Consider the following 17,768-nt stretch of genomic DNA (forward strand, 5'->3'; position numbering starts at 1 on the left):
TGGAGCTACAGCTTGATGCCAACTTTAGACGACCTTTTTCAATTTCTGATATTTATTGATTTTTTTCAGGGAAATCGTGGATCACAGGAAAATCTAAAAAAATTCCTTTAGACTATACCGACGCCGGTGAATCTAACACTGCTCTTTGAGATTTCAAAATTTTCGATTTTCTCCCTCAAAGAAATCACTTGGACAAAAACTGATCATTTCAGCAATGATCAGCGGCCCCAAATACATATGAGGCCGCGTTTAGATGGCAACTTAAGTTTTTTGATAGTTTTAAAGAACACGTACATTTCATGGACATGGTTTATCGATTTATTCAGGAATGTTACTAGTCCCAAAAAAATTTGAAAAAATTCCTGTATACTTTATCGACCTTGGCGAATCTAACACTAAAATCAGTTCTCCTCCAGCTCTTGGAGATTTCGAGATTTTAGATTTTTTTCATCAAAGAAATAAGCTAGACAAAAACTAACCGTTCCAGCGTAATCAGCGGCTTCAAATACATAATTATAATGTCGTTTTTAAATGGGCACTCATTTTTTGATGCTTTTAATTGTTCATAATTTTTTTTCATTAAAGTTTTGGATTCAAGAAAAATCTGAAAAATTTGTGCTAGATTTCATCTGTCCTAGTGAAACTAAAACTAAGTTAATCAGTTACTCCCCAACTCTTAGAAATTTCGAAGTTTTAGATTTTTTTTTTTAAGAAATAGCCAAAGACAAAAATCAACCATTTGTCTATACAGGGACACTCAATTTCATCATAGATCCAAGGAACAATTGAAAAATTCCACATTTTCATGGATATATGTATTTCAAGAAAGTCGTAGGTCATGAAGAAAAATCTGAAAAAATTCCGCAAAACTCTATCGGCCCTGGCCAATCTAACACTGAAATCAGTTAATGAGTTTTTCTCCAACTCTTAGGAATGCCGAGGATGTGACTTGGCTTCTGAAACTTCTCTGCATATCCTAGGCGAGTGCCCGATATTTGCTATCTAGTGGTCAAATAAAGGAACAATTAAACGTATAATTAAAACAAAAATATAAAACTTTATTTAGAAATACTGAATAGACAAAAGGCACACAGAATATTCATTACAGTTGTTGGCATAAACAAAAATAAACAGTTTGCACACCATGTGGATTTGAATTGTTACAGAAATAAATTTTAACTAATAGTATCAATGGATACTTAAATTAAAAAACGATCTTATATATCTCAACTACCTCTATTATGTCCTTTCTAATAATCGGCAAATTATTAGATACCAATAATAATATAATAAGGGTACATTTTGATAGAAACAGGAAAATATGTTATGCCAATTTTGTTACCAAACAGGGAGGCACTAGCTTTGATCACAATAAAAAAACTATGAAGGAAACAAATTAATTGACGAGGAAAAGTATGTGTACGTGAGGATTATTGCCAGTCATATAATTATTTAAATCTATATATTAACCACTTATTTCAGAAAGCCAAGAAAAACTTTATCAATTAAGTTTTAATGGAAAAAATATTTTTGAATTCATTCAAGCTAAATTAAATGGTGACCCTTCTGAAATTAATATGTACAATATTTGGTCTTTGGCAATACATTTTTTTGTACACATAGATAAATTAAAGAAACATATACAACTAAATTAATAAATCTAAATAAATAAAAACATTGAAATAATACACTAGAATGGTAACATGTATTCAGAAAAAATATAATTGATCGTTTAAATCACCATTAATTAAACTCTGTAATTTAAATGAAAATATATTGTAATTCAGATATTTACTATTCTACAAATAACAAAATCAGGAAAAATTATAGTCCAGAGAAACATCATTTCCTACTTTTAATATAAAAGAAAAAGTGATTGCTCATTTCAAGGAATTTCATGATATATTTGTGCCTTCATGGAACTGCCTTCCGATTTCTAAAACAAATTCACACTGTTCTCAATTTTAATAAATAAAGAAGTCGCCTCATATTTTACAAGTCTCTTTATACAGACGTCCAGAAATCTATCCATGTATACATTCTACACATGAAGAAAGTTCATATAAATATAGTTTCTAGAATAATTTATGATGAAGAAAACTATCCTGTATTAGTTTGTTACATTTTCAATAAAAACTTTTTCAAGTGTAGTCTTGTTTTCACGCTTTTTTTAAATTTGTGTTATAAAAAATTGAGAACCCAGACAAACTTACCACAAAGCACAAATATTAAATAAATTAAATATCTATACAAACTTTTCTATCAGTGATAATTTGCTACATATTTAACAAAATAATTTGTTGGGATAGAAAAGTTTAGAAATGGTATGTTACAAAAATACTTACAGTTTTCCAGTTCCGTAGTTGAGAACGCTAGAAGTCAACTACAATTGTATTAATTCTATATTCAGTCAAATAGTAGCGATTTACAGTACTACCAAAATAAGTAAAAAAGCTAAAAATATTAGGTAAATTTTTTCAGGTCCTTCTGAAATTAGATACAAAGGTGGAGAGAGGGCAAATGCAAGTAATAATAAGAAATAAAAAGTTGTCATCGGTAAGGCATCTTGCCTGAGATGTGGGGAGAAATAATTCAGGCTTTTTTATTTGGACCCTCTTTACATCCTATGTAAGTTTCTGAATTTTTTCCCAATATATGTATGTATAATGTAACCTAAATATTATAGTGAATAAAATAGGTCATTGTGTCATATAATTTACATTATTACCCATTCTGATTTATAAAATTTATCACAATTTTAATTTTATTAAAATGTTTGTTTGGACAAACACATCTACTAAATTATAACCATTTCAAAAATTTTTACTATGACAAACACCATTCTATACAAAAGTTATATTTTAAGAAAATAAACTAACTCAACAAGGAGGCTGTTCAGTTGAAGCCTCGTTTCAACTTTTTCATAAACTAAGAATCTCTGGAAACTAATATCATACATGTTCAGGGGGAGTTTTGGCAACAGTCTGATTTTCTAAGCTCCATCTTTGCAAGTCTGCTGAAGTTTCTGAAACAAGATATTTTATCTTTAACCCATTATGTAGTAATACTTTCGAAATTCGGTTATACTAATACATAGAGGAAAAAATGGCCAAGTGTATGATAGAATAGAATATCTTGGAAAAAATTTAAAAGCATGTTGAAGCAGCTAAAATTGCTTTGAAAAGGGAAGGAAGGAAAAAGGAATGGAATTTTGGACAACAGAAGAACATGATAAAAGGTGGCAAAACAGGATACTTTCACATTTGAATGCAAAAAACATATTTTTGAACACATATCCCACAAAGGGTACCTGGAATTTGTAAGCAAAAAATACAAAGACTGCTACTACTCACAAATGATTGTACAAGTTTTATGAGGCTTCCTCGAAAACTCAATATTGAGCTCAAACTTATTTTTATTTATTTATTTACAGGATTACACATTGAGCTTTCATTTCAATAAAAATATGTACAACGTACCAGCGAAGTGAGTTTTTTTAATTATTATTCTGTCATAAACAATTTCTATTAAGCCATTTTTTTCTAAGGTACATTGTTACTATGGTAACAAACTGAAACTGCAAAAAAAATTATCTACAGTTTAAAGGTAGTAATTGTTCACCTGACAAAACAATTAACATTTTTAAGCAACAGTTTATAAATATATATATAAACACAACAAATTAAGCAGCATATTTACAGAATTTCTTAAATTCAATGTTCACTAATTTTTTCCATATACAGTGTGCCCCGTTAAGAACTAAATAGAATACCTCTCTATTTTTTTTTCTTTTAATCAGGATTCAAATAAATATTTTTTAACTAGTGGCTTTCTAGATGTACTTATTGAAACAATTACAAGATCCAGTCCTTAATGCACATCCTTCTGCAATAATTATTTTTTGAAAAATCACTTAAAAGATTTTTTGTCAAAAATCTGGCAACATAGCCATCACTTAAAACCCCAGTAATGCATATTTCATTAATGCAGAATATTTTTTTACAAAATTAGTTTTTGCTTCAGCTTAAAAATCTAGGAGGCTTTGGAAATTATTGAAGGTGACAAATTACCCAATCACAAATACCGCAGATTATAATTTATTATTAGTTATTTTTTAAACTTTAGGTAGGACTTAAAATTTTCACAATTAAGCCAACATACGCTAATTCTTCATCTGTCAGCAGTTCCAATGCTCTCTAGATTTTTATACAAAAACGAAAACTTATATAATCTGTATATATTTTATTTTATATTATGCATTGACAAAATTTGAGACATTAAAGTGATTTTCTGAAAAAAGTTTCCATCTGAATCATTATAGTTTGTTTTAACAACCAATCCAAGCCTACTATATAAAAAAAAATCATTCAAATCGTGCATCCTAAATAAATAGATTGTTATTTACAAAATTGAAAAAATGAAAAATCGAAAACTGTTATATTGATAAATAATTTCACAAAATTCTCTAAGGTTATAAATGTTTCATGACAACTTAGTAAAAATAAAATGCAATAGGTACCAACACCTTTTGTTATGATGATGTAACCAATATACAGAATCTTCCACTGAAGATGGACAATCTTTTAGAGACAATAAAAAATCCTTATATTTTCAAATTATTTCTATGAACGATGTAATTTTGATAAATCATTTAACGTTAGTGAAATAAAATTCGATATTTTCAATAATGTAACGAAATACTAATGCGAAATTTGAAAACTTAAATGCATTTTAGCATATAGAATAACTATCAAAAATATATAAGAACATAATCTGTAAAAAGGGAATCAATTGGAATAAAATATAAACATTGGAGGCTACAAAAAATCATAATATAAATGCAGAAAATAGAGAAGAATAACAAAAAAATTAAATTAGAAATTATGGATTTGAAAAAGTTTCATTCCTCATTTTTATAAACTTCTGAAAAAATTACTGAAGTAGGGACAAAATAGAAGCATATTAGTAAGTTGAGGAGAGGAATATTATTGATAGAATAAAAGAAAGAACATAATACAAAATAAAAAATGAAAAAAATGGAACCAAATAGTATTCTCACTAAAAATAAAATGAGTTTCATATTAATATCGCTCTTAAGTTTGTTCTGTTTAATGGATTATTTTTATTCAGATGATGTCCCTAAGAGATATCTCATCTTCACCAAGATACCCCACATTTTTCGTTATCAACACTCAGACATCCTCAATATCTCACCTGTTGCATGTGAAGGAGATATGGAAGCCCGTTTATTGAATGTCCATGACATAGGTGAATCATTGCTCTGTAATATGGAATTACAAAGTATGATAAGAATCGGTTTTGTACCATGTTGATATTTATTAAAGTATATGAAAAGAAATCTGTACTCACCAGTCTACGAGACACCTTTCGGTTACGCTCGGATTCATTATCAGATTTTCTTCTCTTCTTCTTTGTCGTGATAGATTCCTGACCGCTATCATCATCTTCAGAGTTGGTACTATCAGAATCAGAACTAGAACTGGACGAAGAGTTGCTGGAACTATCAGACGCAACGCCTGAAGGTTGCTCTAAGTTTATTCTATCGGCCAACGCCGCTAAATTTGGTTCTTTCTCTCTCAAAGCTCTCAACCACTTTCGGGACAATTTCGGTCTTCCCCTAGCAGTTTTGTGCCAAACAACGGGAAAATTAGTTCTACTACAGAAGTTTTGTGTGACTGCTATCGTTGTGTCCAAGTTAAGGACGACGTGCCACCACCCGCCGGGCACAAAAACAGTTTCTCCCGGTTTCTGAAGGATTTCGATCGGCTTGCAATCCTCAGGCCACGATGGATCTTTGGTTTTAGGGTAAATTACATTGAACCACGTTATAGCTTCATCGCGTTGCTTGCCGCCTAATACAGCAGTCACTTTTAAAAGTTCTTTCGGGGTATGTGTCGGAAACAAACACCACCTGCAATTTGAAAAAAACACGAAATCCTAAATTCTTAAATAGTAAATTAAAAAATTGTTTTCGAATAAATAAACTGATTTGACAATTTTAGTCAAAAAATAAATTTTTGAATAAAAATTTTGAAAATGAAATCGGAAATCCTTTTGAAATAAACGTATAGATTGAAAAACGCTGTACGATATAAAGAAATTAAATGGAATATAAAAATGTGTTACTTTTTTATGATAAAAGTAAAATAAGATAACTAAGAAAGGTTACCTTTTGTGGCCTACTACAAGGGCATTCCAAGCGCTAGTTCCAAGAGGATCTATATGAATACCAGTTCCCGATCTACCTGGCCCCATAACAAACCATCTATATGGAGGTCTTCTACTTTCGCCAGAATACTTAAGTAAGTCGTCTCGAAAATAGTAGGGTACATCATAATCTTGCAACAACTTTTTTCTACGGCGATGCTACAAGAATTAAAAAAAAACTTTTGGAAGTCTCAATACATCAAAATCATTTTAATTTCAATCGATTGTTTAAAAAATGTATATACGTTCACTTGTCAAATATTAAATTATTTATTTTGTCATGTATCACTTCAAACTATTTTAAAATTATAAAAAAAAGTTCTCTTTGGCATTCCATCAAGATTAAATAATAAGTTAATGAAGATTGCTTTAGTAATTATACTGCACCAAATTTTAGTGTATCATGAATAATAAAGACGAAACAACATATTAACAAATTAAACATGAAATCTAAACATTATTATCAACCAAGGATTAATATTTAAATTATAACTAGTACTTTAAACCTTATTTTAATTTCTAATGATATTCAAATGTACGAAATCAAAAACTATGTGAATGGATAAAAATGAAAGTTGAAAATACTTAAAAGTAAAATATGTTAATAATTTCCATAGTGCAACATTTTGCAGTGCAAGGTCAAACTGAAATGTATCAGTAATTGATCAGAAGAAAGTTATTTAAACATGCAGAGTGACTAAATATTATAATTTTAAAACAGAAAAGTGATATCATTAGCAAAAAATGACCTACCCAACTGAAATGTGAAAGTTTATGACAACGACCTCAGAATATGGGGTGCAAAGTGCAAATACAGTCAATGAAAAATTTATTTTAATATGTCAGTGGATTCATTTTAGAACTTTATATTGCATAACAGAAATAAATGATATATAATATATTTCTACACTATATAAAAAAAAACTAGTTAATCACCATCAAATAACATTAGAATTCGGAGCTTGTCAACTTTTAAATTTTAAATTATTTAACCTCTACAAAACAATAATATAATTTTATAATTTTATTGACTGTTTAGTTACTAACATAGAATATAATATTAAAATTAACTGCTAGTTGCCAAATGCAAGGGAAAGTATTACTCACATACTTCTGAAGTATGTGGTATTACTTTGATGTCAAAATTTTGACAACTTGCAGCAATATGCCGTGAAGACTTAATATTTACAAGACAATATGTGACTGTTTACTTACCTCACCAAAATTGCTATCAAATATATATAAAGGACTATCATCTTTAGTATTAAGCATATAATGTATATAATATTTCATCTTCATTTTAACACTATAACCTTCGTTATCTTCACCACATTTAAATTTTTGGTTTCTGTATTTCTTCGCCAGTTTCTCCAAAGTCCATTTCTCTTTTGCTTTCCACCCTTCTTGGCTTCCAGTGATAACAACGGGTTTGTAAGGCAGTTCATACTTAGATATAAATCCTCTTTGTGAACATTTATCTTGGTCTATTCTTTCACAATTGTCAACAAAATTATGAAATCTCTCAAAATCATTTGCATATCCTTGTAGTGTCCATAATTCCTTAGTATTTAACTCTAAAACAGTTAAAACCATATGTAAGAAAAGTTATTCTTTATATTTGATAAAAATGGGTCGTGTATTATAGAGGTAAATATGTATTATAGGTTATGTTCCACTGCTTATGCTTACCAGGTCTAGCTTTTTTCTTTACTTCTTTAATCCTTTTACGAGCCCTGTGAGAAAATTCAGAGTCATCCATCACCTGAGATATAACTGAAAGTAAATTTTAAATTTTAAAAATTCAAAGAACTTTCAAGAAACTTAAAACTCATACAAGTAAATGCACAATGAAGTTGTTTACACAGGGCTGCCAAAATAATACTTCAGTAATTAATTTGTGGCCAATATATTTGTATCTCCAAACAGTTTCACCACCATATCACAGAAGATAAAACAATTTACCTTCTGTGACCATATGTTAATTTCGGAATATAATCAAAAAAGCTACCAAAATTCTGCACAATTATCCTCATTAAAATTATGATTTTTTTATGAATTTAAGAAAAACAATTTTACACTCGTATAAAAACAATGCTGTTAAAAAATATACACGCTACACGCACTTTCACAAAAATATTTAAATATGAAAAAGAAAATTGGGAGATTAGATTTTGGAGTTATGTTATTTTAGTTTCAATTTATGCTGAGATTGAGAATAGATATTCGGAAATTTAAGTATCAATTAGACGTAGATATTGCCAGGGACGTTCCTAAAGGTATACTATATTGTACTAAACCATATTGCTCCAGAAAGTACGATAGTATCTCTACAATTTATAGTCCAACCTAAAGTTTTCCCAAAATGAAGTCCTTTTTTTATACTGATTATCACAGCATAAGTTTTTTTTTCATCTTTTCTAACCCATATGATATTTTTCTTTTTAATGTATTTTGAAATCAATGAGCAGTTATGCTGGGCTATGTTCTTTTTTCATCGAGTTATTTATATAAAGAAGTAAGTACTGTTTCTTGTTTTTGGAGTTATAAACTGTTATAAGTCTTCAGAGAAAAATGGCCTAAATTATTTGGGACCCTCTTTGTCCTGCCTCATCGCTGTAGACCTGGACAGCATGGGCATAGCTAGGGGGGGCAGGGGTGTGCACGGCCCACCACAGAAAGTCCGGTGCCCACCCTAGAAAAAAAAGATCCCCCAATAATATCATCAAGGCGTTGATTGCGTGATCTTTTTTTTAAAAAATCAAATCAAAACGTGTTTAGGTTTTTGAAATTTTATATCGATAAGTCGTTCATTGCGTGCTTTTTTTTTATTTTTTTTTATTTGAGACCTCCATACAACTTACAACCTTGGGCCCACCCCAAACAAAAATCCTAGCTACGCCCATGCTGGACAGCCTCGTGAAGGTGGACTCCATCCGTCATCGACCCCGACCACAAACGTGGTCGGTCTAGGCGCTTTGTGGGACCTTCTCTTGTCCTGACCCCCTAAATATTAGATTTGACTATGTAGCTGAATTTGAACCAAAATTTTATGACACAAGTAAGGTACATGGGCATCTGCAGAAAATTTACCAGGTGGGGGAGCAAGGATAGATACAAGCCTTGAAAATTATAAAAAACATCAAATCCAATTAAAAATAATTCAAAATTCTGATTTTATGACACGCTTGTGCGTTAGCTGTAAAAGCCAATGGACAAGCGCCTATTCTTTTTTACCCTCCTAGCCAGACGCACATGCACAGATTACTAACAAGAAACGCACATGCATAGGGTCCATAGGCACCTACATACCTAAGTAAATTTAAAGAAATGAATTAAACATTTTTTGCTTATGGCTATTTCAAACTATTCTTTAGTGTACCTAGATATGCACTACAATATAGGATATATAAGTACTTTTTAATTAAACAACATTCCAAGCACTTTTTACATCTTTAAATATTAGAAAGTTTCAGCAGATGATCAAACGATCATTATAGTAGGTATAGTAAAACTTTTACAAATTACTGTTATATTAAAAACAATGACCTCTCTAAAATTTATAAACCTACGGATTCAACATAATTACTTTAATATAATTTATTATTTTTAACAGTTTAAGCAGTTTTTTTAATTTTAGTGTTGTAATCAAGGGTCAGGGCCGTAATCAGCAGGGTAGGGCGAGGCCAGGCAGCACCTACTCTGATCCGGAAAATGTTTCTTTAACTTTCACTTTCAGAATAAAAAATATGAGTAATTAGTTTGAACTGCGGAAAACGCTCCATTTCTCTGATTTTCCACCTATTTTATTTGTCAGCTATCCTATAAGTTACTAACAATATGTAGACAGGCGCGTATCCAGGGGTGGAGGGGGGGGGGCGGTGCGTTAGGGGCGACCGCCCCACCCCAAATGGCTTCAAACAGAATAAATTAATACAGATTAAAATTTTTCTGTTTAAAAGAGAATCAGATTTTTTGACTGCATAACTTTTTTTTTTTTAAATAAATAAATAAAGATTAAAAATTTTCTTCTGTTAATTTATGAAGCTCGATTAGGTCAGATACTTTTTTCTTATTAATATAAAAAAACTAACTCAGCTTTATATACATTTCCATGTACATTAAGTTAGGTCATATTAAGTTTTATTTATATAGAAATATTACAGCTTAAAATAGTAATATTATCGAGTATATTATTTGCAAACGTAATATCGCATTACTAATTATGAAGGTACGTTATTGGCCAAATGAACATAGAGTTAAAAGATATAAATGTTTATATTTCTAAATCTAATCTAAGTGCTGTACCTAGAAATAAATTTGCAACGCTTAGTAACCTTTTCAGAGGATGACAGACAAAATAGAGGTGGCGATTAAAATACCAAGGATACATAAATAAATATACCTAGGTACCTCTATTTCCTTTATCTGAAAATATATTTTTCAGGGATTATTAAATCTTTTATTACATCCATTTGGGAAGGATCTGATTTGTGTTTAGCACCCTTGAAGATAGAGGGGGTTGGAATCATTTTATGAGAATTCGAGCCTTTTTAGCTATTAAATAGTTGCCAAAAATAAGTTTCAAAGATATATAAAGTTTGCTCTGAATTATGACAAGATTGACAAGCATTCCCTAAATTTTCTGTATGGTTACGGCCCATTTCGCCGTAGGCACAATAGTTGCGTGCCTGCCCTGGTGTTGTGGTGTGCGCAACAATATAATACGACCTTCAGTTCAGCTTTCAGTTTCCGAAGTACGTATGTAATTGGTTTTGCTTTTGTCGTTTTCATTTTAATTTTAGACACAAAATCCACAAGCATATTTTTGACAGAATGATGAGACATATGCTATGAGTCTCGATGTAGATGAAATTTTAAATAAGTTGTCGACGAAATTTAACAAAATATTTTACGACCGCGAATTCGTCTGTTGTGTAAACCAGGATCTCCAAGTAGTATTAAAAAATAAAAATTCATGTTGGTAAGTACCATATATTCAAAATCGTGTATGAAGTATTTGTATCCGAATATAAGTTGCATTTCATGCTACCTGAGCACGCGGAAAAGGAATTTAATAATAAACCGAAGGAGAAAGTTAGACTGTTACTTCACTGATTATGTAAATCGCTAGATTTTACTTTCATTTAACATTTACTTTTAGTGTTGTTGTCTTCCCTGTATTGGGACCAAACTATCTAAAGGCAGTTCGGTATCAAGCAAAGATATTTGATCTGGCAGTTATTACACTGGGTACAGGCAGAAATCGTGCAATCGCAGTATGTCAGAAAGAATTTTTAAAGTATGTGAGTACATTCTAGTTTATTAATATATTTACATTTAATTTTATTTCAGAAAAAACTCAAATGAAGTAACTGAAACTACAAAAGTACAAATAATGCCCCAAAGTTCAACAGAAAGCAGCATTAAATTGAGGAAGAAAAGGCCCGAACGGCAGCTATATGTTCCCCCTGCGCAAAGAAGGCTACCTTTAAATACAGAAGAAATTCCATGCAATAGTGAAAAATTCCATAATGTCAAAAACGAGGATGTGATAAACACGAAAAAGGAAACGTGTTCTAAAACCGTACACAAAAGCGGTTCGAAAGAATTCGAAAAAAGCTATAGTAAGCTTCGAAATAAGCAGTGTAGTGCGGATGCTAAATATAAACGAGAATCTACTAGAGAGTTACCTGAATTGTTAAATAACGAGAGGTGTCGAGTTATCGAAAGTGAAAAGCGAATATGCTTCGATTATTTATTTTCAATTAATTACATTTGTATACTGTGGCATTACCAAGTGGCTAAAAGTGATCTGTTTTCAGGTCAAAATTTTTTTAAATCAACTCTTAATTTTTGTGAACAGTTACCGTTATATAATAGACCATCTCGATTAAATATTCTATATATTTTACACAACAATTATGTTTTGTGGCAACCTAAATTAAATATATGTTCAAAATGTGATACCGTCTCGAGTGACAGTTCAAGAACATATCCGTTGTATAATTTCAAGGAGCTACCATTAATGGTATGTAAATTTTAAAATATTTCAAGACATATAACTCCGATTTTTTTTTTGTAGCCTTGTGAGTGTGAATTGCAAAAGAAAATGCCAGTCCTTGGTTATTACAGAGATGACAAGTTGAAAACCATTTATAAAAATGTTTTGAGAAATTTCGATGACCTGGAGCATGCAGTTTTTAGAATATCGTGGGATGAAAATCGGTGTGTCAGTGAAAGTGATGTTGTTGTGGATTTGTCTGTAATTAATTGTGGCCATAATTTTATTATAAGCAGTGAAAATGGGAGTAATTATTTTTACCAGTGTGGAGAAGTGCATGATATTTGGAAATGTGTAAGTTTACTTAATTCACGTTATTTATTTTTGGGTAAAGAGGAACACAAAGAATTAAGACAGTAATATGTCACCTTTTCTCCACTGCACAAGTCTCCAACTTATGCACTAATTCTTGTGAACAGATTGTTATTATAAATTATTCAAAATATAGGATATGCAAAATTATGATATTTAATAAATTTATTATTTATTTGAATCGTACATTCGTCATACTGAACCATAATTAGTAATTGACTCGGTAATTGATTTAATTTCAAAAATGTTTCTACATTATTAAATATTCAATTATTTAAATTAGAAATTTGATGGAAAGTAGTATGACATTGAAGAATGATTCTTTTTTGAGATCTAACTTTCCTTTTATTAGTATGTTTTAGTTGTTTACAATTGACCACACATTTTTTGTGAGAATCTTACGATTCTCTTTAAATAAAATAGACTAAAACTTTTCAGCCTTTGCTAACATGAGAAAACATTCAGTGAATAAACTTGTCGAAATAAAAATAAAAATGCTTTGTATTTGTATTTAGTTTTAATGAACTTTATTCAACTGTAGAATAGGTAAAATAGTTAAATTTTATATAGGGAGAAACGAATGGTAGCTTATTATTAACTGTAAAAAACGTACTTTACATTCAGTGATGCCAGATTACTTGTCTTAAAAATCAGTAGGTACCTAAATATTAACCAAAAATTTCCAACAACTCCCTATATTTTGATTGTTCTTAGATTAACTAGAATTCCCTAAGATTCTCCTCCTTCTGGAGAAAAAAATACATATATACACATAAATAATATGTATAGAAAAAGCATAAAAGCAAGAAACAAATTATTAACCACATATTGCATGTTAATATTAAAAAAATGAAAAAATATTGAAATATTGATATGCTATTGTGAATATCGACTATAGACAGAAAAACTCTAAACTAGGGATAAATTCCCTAGTATGGCAGTATTGTCCCATATCTTATTAAAAATATTTCATTTATCTTATTTTAATTTAAAATTTTACATGTGTGACACCACTATGCAAAAAATTAGGAAATTTATTAAATGCTTGTGGCAGATAGGATAGGATTCTATAAATCCAATGATTTCACATCCCCCACTAGGGGCGATTTGTCACAAATTAGACGATTCTTCATTAGCAAAACATACCTGTAAAAGTAATATATTTCATAATTTATACACCTAAAGTACCAATTAATTAATTACTTTAAAATTTTGATAACTGGACACCTAATTAATATTTTAAGGGTCTGATAATATTTCCCAAATTAATTTCTTCAATTTGCAACGAGATATTATTTTATTAAACAGATTCTAGCTATTAGCCTTATTTATGTCGGTTTAGTGGATGAATCTGGCACAACACCAGAATAGAAATAGGAAAATAGTGATGTTGGAGCTGCCATTGCAAATGACTAAAATATCAAAAAATTACTACATTTGGCATTGGATTCAAAATTTTTGTTTAATGACATATCAACATATTTTAATCTTTTTAAGAATGTAAATAAAGTTCTGATATAGTTGAAGTTGGAAGAAATCCCATTATAAAAAGGGTTAATATATATTGAGATTTCTTTGGCCCTAGAATGTTTAAAAAAAGATGTGGATGATAACTGAAATATATCTGAAACTTAATTAAACCACCAAAATTAACACATTGGTTACCGGGCCATTTTTGAAAACACAAAAATGAAATTGATTTGCCATATTTTGTGTTCGCTCTGATCACATCAGAACAGTAACAAATAAAATGGAAAAATTAAAAACTTGTAATTTCCATATATCTCAGAAACTAAAAAATATATCCGAGATCAGTCTGTGGTCCTTAATGGTTTATTGTTTTTAAATTTGAGTCACCCTATCTCTCACCGTTTACAATATCCCCATAATATACATCATTGTCTCCTAAATATACTCATAAATAATTTTTGTTTTAGTACTTGGATAAAAAGAAAGACGTATACAATAGAATCGTTTCTAGCTTTAAGGATGAAAGCAATTTACCAGTAGACCAAAAACTAACACCGTTAATAAATAATACTGTTATAGTCCTAGAAGATAAAACTTTAGCAGAAAGGACGGAGGATACATCTATCCTCACAGTAAAAAAAAATAACAATAAGAACACATCGACTAATACAAATGTTACGAGAAATGATTTGATCAATAATATGACAAATGAATTAATTAAAACTCCAAAAAAATCTAGCGAGCACGAACAAGAGAAGGAAATTATGAGAAAAACCAAAGAACATATTAACAGAAAATCCCGACCGATAATGAAATATGTTGATGATACCGTTGATATGTTGAAAATTGATAAAAATGATAATGTTAACAATTGGGAGGAGTTATTCGATGATGACGGACAGTTGCAAGATGACTTATTTAAAGAGGTAGGTAATAATCGAGTTTTAATTTTTCTGACCCATAATTTAATGTAAAAAAAAAAAATTATTTTTTCATTTATTCACGTTTTAGGTTGTGCACAAAGTAGGATCAGACTTTACTATTTTAAGAGCAAAGGAAGACTACTCGGAATATGTTACCAAACAGTCGGAAGATTTAGAACACATGGTCGAACTGTATGATTTTCCGCCTACATTAGAAACACACGATATAATTCAAGCTTTCAGTGTCATTAACAGTGAAGCCATGTACGTTAAATGGGTCGATGATACGCATGCTATTCTTGTGCTGGGCTCTCTTAAACAAGGTAAGTGATAAAACAAAAAAAAAACTGTGGGTATATAGTGTTGCGAAAATATTTGCATATCTACATTATTGCCAACTTTTCTAATATTAACTACTCATATTTTTTAGCTCAGAGGGCTATTGAATTGGATAATCCACTGATTAAAGTTCGACCGATGACTGTGGCTAGCGGTGTATCTCTAGAAATGGCATATAAACATGATTTGAAGCCAGCCATGAAGCGACCTCAAACCAACCTACAAACTGCTAGAAGACTTATTACTACACATTTAGGTACAAAAAGTAGAATCAGCAAAGAACAAAACGCAAAAGAGAGAAATGATCTTAAGATGGCAAAAGGTAAATATATTTTAGTTTTGTATTTTGTTAGATTAAATGAAAACTTGTTTTAGAACTGAAGAAATTAGCAAAGAAAAATGAACAAGACGCTTGGGAAGGCAATTTACGATCTGCTATACATTAGGAAACTATTTTTTTTAATTTTAAATCAAAGGAACTGGTGCCTTAATATGTGGTTTTGAAAACCGTTAGTGTACCTTTTTAGTATTAAGTCTTACTTTGTGATTTTATATATTTTATTTATTTAAAAAGAACTTTCCAAGTGGAATGAGCAAATTCAGTAAAATGGATATATTTATTTTTACAAAAATGTTTACATTTTATAGTCCATATGCCTTAGGCTACTTTTAGTCTCCTATTTATATTTACAAAGGTATTAGTTTTGTCTTGGTTTTGTTGAATTTGCTGTTCTAAGATGCCTCATATATAGAAGAAAAATGTTATTATGAATTATTGCTCCTAATCATACTTAATTATTCCAGGACATGCAGATATGAAAATAATTTAAATTCATGGGAATAATTTCCGTGTTTAAAAAAACTATTGAAATAAAAATCTGATGTTATGTAAATCTATAACACAAACATGAGGGAACTGGTAACTAGAAATTAAAATAATAACAGTCTAATGCTGACTAAAAAGACAATTTGTTAGTAATCACATTTAAATTTAAAAAACTTTTGGGTAATATGGAAGCAGGGACGTATTTCTAAATTATGCATCCTGTTAGTAAATGTAAGATGTCGGCAAAACACCCAGAGGGATGGCCCTTCAGAAGCCGCAGGCAATTGCCCCTATGCCCTTAGCCAAAAACGTCCCTGTATCTAAGCAACAATTGCTAATTGATATAAAAACATTTCTCGAGGATCATTTGGATAATCTAGTTCTCTCAAATGTAAACAAGTACAGACCGACACAAATAAGTTTGCGTCTGAGATAACTCTGCCCACAAATGTGCAGTAGACACAGCAAGGCAACTACAGAGCCGTTATTCCAAACCGCTGCGCTTACATCTTATTCAAACCGAATGCGTTGCGCAGCTCTGCCTGAATCAGAAGCGCAAACTTATTTATGTTGGGCTGCACCAAATGTACGCCTGAAAGTAGTGGATGTTTAGATTTATCAAAACGCAATATTTTTAGAACCAATATTTTTTTGACAGAGTGCAATATTTAAATATATATAATATGTTTATATTTTTCTTGTACACCAACCTATATTATGCAGATACTTCTATTTTTATTATATTTTTCAATATAGTTAAAACTTTTATTGTATATAAACACCTGCAAAGTACTTCGGGAAACAATTTTAATTTTTTTTGTCTTCACCCTCCGAAACATCATACCTCCTGAGGCTTAAAATAAGAAACTGCTGTTGTATGAAACTATAAATTTTAATGTTATTAAGTATTTTTAAAAGGAATATTCTAAAACTATATGTAAAAATGTAAATATAATAAAGTATTTTAATCGAAAAAGCAGTTTTATTCGTCATCTAATGTTACGACTCAAAATGAGAAAATTGACAGTTGGTCCAGCAGCTTTTTTTTTCTGCCAAGTTGGTTGCTTTAAGTATGTACAAGTTAGATTAAATTGTTTTCCTAGTAATTTTTGGTTGCGTTATATTTATTACATATCAGAATGCAAAATGCTCTTAGAAGACATCCATAAATTACGTAAGATTTTTTTTGATGACTTTTTACCCCTCCCCTCCCCCCTGTCAGGAATCGTAAGATTTTTCGCAACTCCTACCCTCCCTTACGTAATTTTTGTACAAATCGAAGATTTTGCATTTTATTATTGTTTTATTGTGTTAAGTGTAACACACGGTTCTTAGGAATTCCTAAACATAAAATGCATTACTGTGCGCTACATTACATAAAATATATATCTATATCACGCTTGTCTATATGGAGACTAAGCTGTTATACATACTTACAAAGTTATTCAATTCTATATTACTTTTCACTACTCAACTTCTATTAATTGTATAATTAAATATTGCTAGTTTGTAATAATGTAATAAAATTAATTCACAAAGATCTAACACGATTAAAGATCTAATCGATTCATCTGCTTAATTTTTTGATTTTTTAGATTCAAAAAATTTA

General features: G+C 30.2%; 2 protein-coding genes across 3 annotated transcripts; one reads left to right on the forward strand and one right to left on the reverse strand.

The window, feature by feature from the left end:
• Positions 1-1,037: 1,037 nt before the first annotated feature.
• LOC108917017 (bifunctional arginine demethylase and lysyl-hydroxylase PSR) lies at positions 1,038-8,086 on the reverse strand. 2 transcript variants are annotated; one of them, XM_018723431.2, is made up of 7 exons: positions 8,063-8,086; positions 7,918-8,001; positions 7,444-7,802; positions 6,191-6,387; positions 5,371-5,932; positions 5,215-5,281; positions 1,038-3,025 (listed from the first exon to the last, which is right to left on the reverse strand). In XM_018723431.2, exons 2-7 carry the CDS (start codon positions 7,985-7,987, stop codon positions 2,952-2,954), a joined length of 1,329 nt encoding a protein of 442 aa, XP_018578947.1. In that variant the 5' UTR covers positions 7,988-8,001; positions 8,063-8,086; the 3' UTR covers positions 1,038-2,951. The 2 variants fall into 2 exon arrangements, with proteins under 2 accessions (XP_018578947.1, XP_018578948.1); XM_018723432.2 differs by lacking the exon at positions 5,215-5,281 and having other exon boundaries at positions 7,918-8,069.
• Positions 8,087-10,981: 2,895 nt separating this feature from the next.
• On the forward strand, positions 10,982-17,092 carry LOC108917013. Its single transcript, XM_018723425.1, has 8 exons — positions 10,982-11,209; positions 11,390-11,527; positions 11,581-12,256; positions 12,311-12,583; positions 14,539-14,997; positions 15,083-15,317; positions 15,425-15,655; positions 15,709-17,092. The coding sequence occupies exons 1-8, from the start codon at positions 11,079-11,081 to the stop codon at positions 15,777-15,779; spliced, it is 2,214 nt and encodes a 737-aa protein (XP_018578941.1). The 5' UTR covers positions 10,982-11,078; the 3' UTR covers positions 15,780-17,092.
• Positions 17,093-17,768: the final 676 nt, after the last annotated feature.

The sequence above is a fragment of the Anoplophora glabripennis genome, unplaced genomic scaffold (assembly GCF_000390285.2).
Source record: "Anoplophora glabripennis isolate ALB-LARVAE unplaced genomic scaffold, Agla_2.0 scaffold2, whole genome shotgun sequence".
Taxonomy (NCBI): Eukaryota; Metazoa; Arthropoda; class Insecta; order Coleoptera; family Cerambycidae; genus Anoplophora; species Anoplophora glabripennis.

Bases quoted from the DNA above. Each gene is read 5' to 3' on its own strand.
- LOC108917017 (XM_018723431.2), bottom strand. From the start codon at position 7,987: ATGGATGACTCTGAATTTTCTCACAGGGCTCGTAAAAGGATTAAAGAA. The intron at 6,388-7,443 runs GTAAGTAAACAG...TAATTCTTGTAG, and splicing joins TTGATAGCAATTTTGGTGAG to CATCGCCGTAGAAAAAAGTT. The intron at 5,933-6,190 runs GTAACCTTTCTT...TTCAAATTGCAG, and splicing joins CTTGTAGTAGGCCACAAAAG to GTGGTGTTTGTTTCCGACAC.
- LOC108917013 (XM_018723425.1), top strand. From the start codon at position 11,079: ATGAGTCTCGATGTAGATGAAATTTTAAATAAGTTGTCGACGAAATTT. The intron at 12,257-12,310 runs GTATGTAAATTT...TTTTTTTTGTAG, and splicing joins TCAAGGAGCTACCATTAATG to CCTTGTGAGTGTGAATTGCA. The intron at 14,998-15,082 runs GTAGGTAATAAT...TTCACGTTTTAG, and splicing joins AAGATGACTTATTTAAAGAG to GTTGTGCACAAAGTAGGATC.